The sequence below is a fragment of the Scylla paramamosain genome, chromosome 43 (assembly GCF_035594125.1).
Source record: "Scylla paramamosain isolate STU-SP2022 chromosome 43, ASM3559412v1, whole genome shotgun sequence".
Taxonomy (NCBI): Eukaryota; Metazoa; Arthropoda; class Malacostraca; order Decapoda; family Portunidae; genus Scylla; species Scylla paramamosain.
The window spans coordinates 5,257,184-5,262,183 of NC_087193.1; the positions used below are offsets into that span (position 1 = coordinate 5,257,184).

General features: G+C 42.2%; 1 protein-coding gene across 1 annotated transcript in view; it reads left to right on the plus strand.

Annotated features, from left to right (window-relative positions):
* Positions 1–5,000, plus strand: part of LOC135093582 (uncharacterized) — a 51,826-nt gene that overhangs the window by 27,843 nt on the left and 18,983 nt on the right. Inside the window, 1 exon segment of the mRNA XM_063992960.1 lies at positions 593–769. Within this exon segment, the coding sequence (XP_063849030.1) occupies positions 593–769 (177 nt within the window).

Here is a 5,000-nt window from a genome sequence, read left to right on the forward strand (position 1 = left end):
TGTACTCTCTCTCTCTCTCTCTCTGTCGTTATTCAGTACACGTGTCCCTTTCTATCCAGTCACTAGCTTTTTTATTTTCTTTTTTTAATCTTTTCTTTATTATATTGTTATTTTCTTTCAGTACAAGTGTTATGGATTGGCACAGGTAGAATAACTAGTCCACCTTGTCCACCCTCTCTCTCTCTCTCTCTCTCTCTCTCTCTCTCTCTCTCTCTCTCTCTCTCTCTCTCTCTCTCTCTCTCTCTCTCTCTCTCTCTCTCTCTCTCTCTCTCTCTCTCTCTGTATTTATTTGCGTGGAGAAAGCCTACCTACACCTTTCTCTACGTGTGTGTGTGTGTGTGTGTGTGTGTGTGTGTGTGTGTGTGTGTGTGTGTGTGTACGCTTGAGAAAGAGAGAGTGATCGTGTGTGTGTGTGTGTGTGTGTGTGTGTATGTAGCCTCTTATTTCATGCCTCGTGTGATTTGTCAGTGTCATCATCATCATTTTCTACATACTACTACTACTACTACTACTATTACTACTACTACTACTCTTAAACGTTGAAGAAATTCAGTGTTTACCAATCCTCACCTTCTGTCCCATCCTGCACTAGGGACGCAGTGTGGCCGGCCGGGGCGTCCTGTCAACGGTACTGTCTCCACCTCGGGACGGTTCTACTTTCCTGGCGAGCATGTGGCCTACAAGTGTCTGGAGGGCTTCGTGCTGTTTGGCCCTGAGGAGCGAACCTGCCTCAAAAACGGCTCCTGGAGCGAGGACGTGCCCCTGTGTGGTGAGTAGAGAGAGAGAGAGAGAGAGAGAGAGAGAGAGAGAGAGAGAGAGAGAGAGAGAGAGAGAGAGAGAGAGAGAGAGAGAGAGAGCAAGTTCTAGTGGACAAAACAACAATAATTTTCTAATATAATGGATGTAATTATAATTTTAGGTGTGTTTCAGAGAGAGAGAGAGAGAGAGAGAGAGAGAGAGAGAGAGAGAGAGAGAGAGAGAGAGAGAGAGATCACACACCCTTTTATTCCCCCAATCAGAAGAATACCTGACGTAGTACCTGTTTGTTACCTTTTGGCCTTGTATTCCTCCTCCTCCTCCTCTTCCTCCTCCTCCTCCTCCTCCTCCTCCTCCTACGACCTTGCCAGTGTCACGCCCTCACCCTTACCCCCTCACACTACCTCACACTGCCTCACCACATCACGCACCCTTCCCTCATCATTCTCTTGTCACCCTACCATCACCTCACACCTGCCCCTCACCTGTCTATTTGCCCCCCCCCCAGGTGTCGCCTCCAGGTGTTTCAATGCAATGACTGTGAGAAAGTGTAATGAAACTTGGTGAAAATATGAACTAAGGTCGACTTTATTGGTGAAATCTACGTTATTTTTATTCTTATTGATGTAATTTTTTTTTCTCTCCATTTTCTTTTCGTTCTTTTTTTTAGGGAAATGTTAAAAAAGTGGAAATAAAGGTAATTCCGTTGAAACTTTGAATTAAGGTCAGTTTTTTTTATGGGTGAAATCTTTGTTGTCTTATTTTCATTGCTTGTTTTTTTTTTTCTCTCTCTCTCAATTTCCTTTCGTTATTTTTAGACAAATACATACAAAAAAAAAGTAAAAAATAAAGGTTGCTCGCTGGAAAATATTCAGAAAGGTCAATGGCATGAGTGAATTTTGTTATTTTTTGTTTCTTATTGTTTTTTCTTCCCATTTCCTTTCGTTATTTTTGAAAAAAGTGAAAAAAAAGTGAATAAAGTTAACCCATCTACTGGAAAATGATAAAAAAAAAGTCGAGGATATGAATTAATTTTGTTATTTTTGTTTCTTATTATTTTTTTTCTTCCCATTTCCTTTCGTTATTTTTGAAGAAGTGAAAGAAGGTGAAAAAAAAATTAAGCTATCCACTGGAAAATGCTAAAAAAAAAAAAAGTCGATGATATGAATTAATTTCTTTATTTTTTCGTTCTTTTTGCCAGCACTCATTTTCATCCTCCAAATTTTCTTTCGTTATTTTTAGAGAAATGAAAAAAATAAAAATAAATAAATAAATAAAAATAAATAAAATAAAGTTGCTAGGTGAAAACATTAAATAAGGTTGATAATACGAGTGAAATGCATGCTATTTTGCTCCTTATCGCCAATACTCATCTTAATCTTCCGTTCTCTTTTGTTATTTTAAAGATATAAAAATAAATAATGATAATAAAAAAGCTACTGGAAAATAATGAATAAAGTTGATAATACGAGTAAATTTCATGCTATTTTGATTCTTATTGCTAATACTTACATCTCCCATTCTCTTTATCCTTTGTTCATCTTTTTCTTCACCCTTTCTTTACCTCAGTAGCGTCTCCGTGCTATCTTCGCATTGTCTTGCTTCCTCACCCAGCCACGCCCTCACCCGAGAGAGGAAGGAGTAAAAAAAAGTAGAAAAAAAGAAGGAGAAAGAACAGAGGAGGTTCCAAAAATCACCTTGGGGGTATGGAAGCAGATGTGCCCAGGGGAGTGGTGGTGATGGTGGTAGCGGTGGCGGTGGCGGTGGTGGTGGAGCTAGAACCAAGTTTTTTCTAAGTCTCAAGGACATAGTGTGGTGCTGCTTTGCTCTCTCTCTCTCTCTCTCTCTCTCTCTCTCTCTCTCTCTCTCTCTCTCTCTCTCTCTCTCTCTCTCTCTCTATCTCATCATTATGCATGTTTCTCTCCTTTTCACCACCTGCCACTCTCCCTCCCTCTCCCTCTCCCTCCTTCTTCTCCTCCTCCTCCTCCTTTCCTTTCTCCATCTTCTCTCCTCCTCTTCTCCTTGACCCCTCCTTCCCCTTCCCCTCTGACCCTTTCGACCCACGGCCACTCCTCTCTCTCTCTCTCTCTCTCTCTCTCTCTCTCTCTCTCTCTCTCTCTCTCTCTCTCTCTCTCTCTCTCTCTCTCTCTCTCTCTCTCTCTCTCTCTCTCTCTCTGCAAACTAATCTCTGTCATGTCTGTTTATCTGCCTGTCTGTCTGTATGTCTGTCTGTAAGTGTTTGCGTATCTCTCTGTCTCTCTACCACACACACACACACACACACACACACACACACACACACACACACACACACACACACACACACACACACACACACACACACACACACACACACACACACACACACACACACACACACATTTTTACGTAACACAGTGAAAGTTTACGGTCAAGAGATGATGGTTAGACGAAAATGTTCACTACTATTCACTATTATACACTCAACTGCTCAAACTATATAATTTAATAGCAAGTCATCCTCTCTCTCTCTCTCTCTCTCTCTCTCTCTCTCTCTCTCTCTCTCTCTGCCTGTGTTTACTCTTGGCTAGCTCCGCCCCGCCCCATCTCACCTTGCCCCGCCCCGCCCTTACTTTCCCATCACCCTCGTAATCTTTTCCATACCTCACCTGTCACCCTTCACATTTCACCCATATCTCCTCCCATTCCTTGTTTTTTTTTTCTTTTTTTCAGTTTTCTTCTATTTTCTTCTGTTTTCTTGTTCTCGTCCTCCTCCATCTTCTCTTTTCTTCTCTTTTCTCTTTCTTCCTTTTCATGTTCTTGTTCTTTTTTCCTCTCTCTCTCTCTCTCTCTCTCTCTCTCTCTCTCTCTCTCTCTCTCTCTCTCTCTCTCTCTCTCTCTCTCTCTCTCTCTCTCTCTCTCTCTCTCTCTCTCTCTCTCTCTCTCACGTCACGCTTTCCTATCTTCTGGTGTTGGTGCTATGAAGAGGGTGACGTGGTGGTGGTGGTGGTGGTGGCGTATTATTGTCTTGTGTCTCTATCATCATCGTCATCATCATTGTCAGTCTTTTTTTATTCGTAACTATTTTTTTTCATGGTTTTTCGTCTTTTTTTTTCTTTCTTATCTTTCTTTCTTTCTTATTTGTTGTTGTTGGTGTCCATTTTCTTCCTCTTCCTTTTTTTCCCTCTCTTTTTCAGTTTCCCTTTCTCCTCGTTTTCTAATCACAGTCTTTCCTGTAGTAATATTAATAGTAGTAGTAGTAGTAGTAGTAGTAGTAGCAGTAGTAGTGGTAGTATAGTAGTAGTAGTAGTAGTAGTGGCTTTGTCTTTGTGTGTGTGTGTGTGTGTGTGTGTGTGTGTGTGTGTGTGTGTGTGTGTGTGTGTGTATGTATGAAAGTGGTTGCATTACTATTATTGTTCCTATTGTTTTCATCATTATTTTTCGCCATTGCCAAAACAATCACTATTGAAACTGCGGGGGTAACACTGAGCTGCTTGCCGCCACCATCGTCACCATCAGGGAGGAGGAGGAGGAGGGGGAGGGGGAGGAGGAGCACGAGGAGGAGGAGGAGGAAGAGGAGGAGGAGGAGGAGATGATGAAAGAGAAGAAGAGGAGAGAAACAGCTTAGAATCGTAATAAAAAAAGAGAGGAGGAAGACGGGGACGAGAAGAAGGAGGAGGAGGAAGAGGAGGAGGAGGAGGAGGAGGAGGAGGAGAAGGAGGAACAACTTTCTCTACCACCTGGCGCCACACACCTGCCCTCCTCCTCCTCCTCCTCCTCCTCCTCCTCCTGTGGTCGACAAAAGAAGGAGAGAGAGAAGTAGGTAGGGAGGGAGGGAGGGAGGGAAGGGAAAGAGTGGGATGAATGGAAGGGAGGGAATGCGAGAGGGAGGGAGGTAATAGCAGTCTGATAGAGGTGAAGGGAGGGAAAAATGTGAGGCATGGAGGGAGGGAGGGAGGAAGGAAAGGTGGAGGAAAACTGGAGGAAAGTTTGAAAATGTCTAATGAGGAAAAAAATGAAGGTAGAACTTAGATAATTTTGATTTTGTTTGTTTGTCTGTTTGTTTATCTGAAAATTGCCTATTATTTTTCGTAATTTCTTTGTTTACTGTTATTATTATGCAGGTAAACTCTCTCTCTCTCTCTCTCTCTCTCTCTCTCTCTCTCTCTCTCTCTCTCTCTCTCTCTCTCTCTCTCTCTCTCTCTCTCTCTCTCTCTCAGGTAGAGGGAGAAATTTTTAGAGTAAATTACCTTTTAGCAATTAGT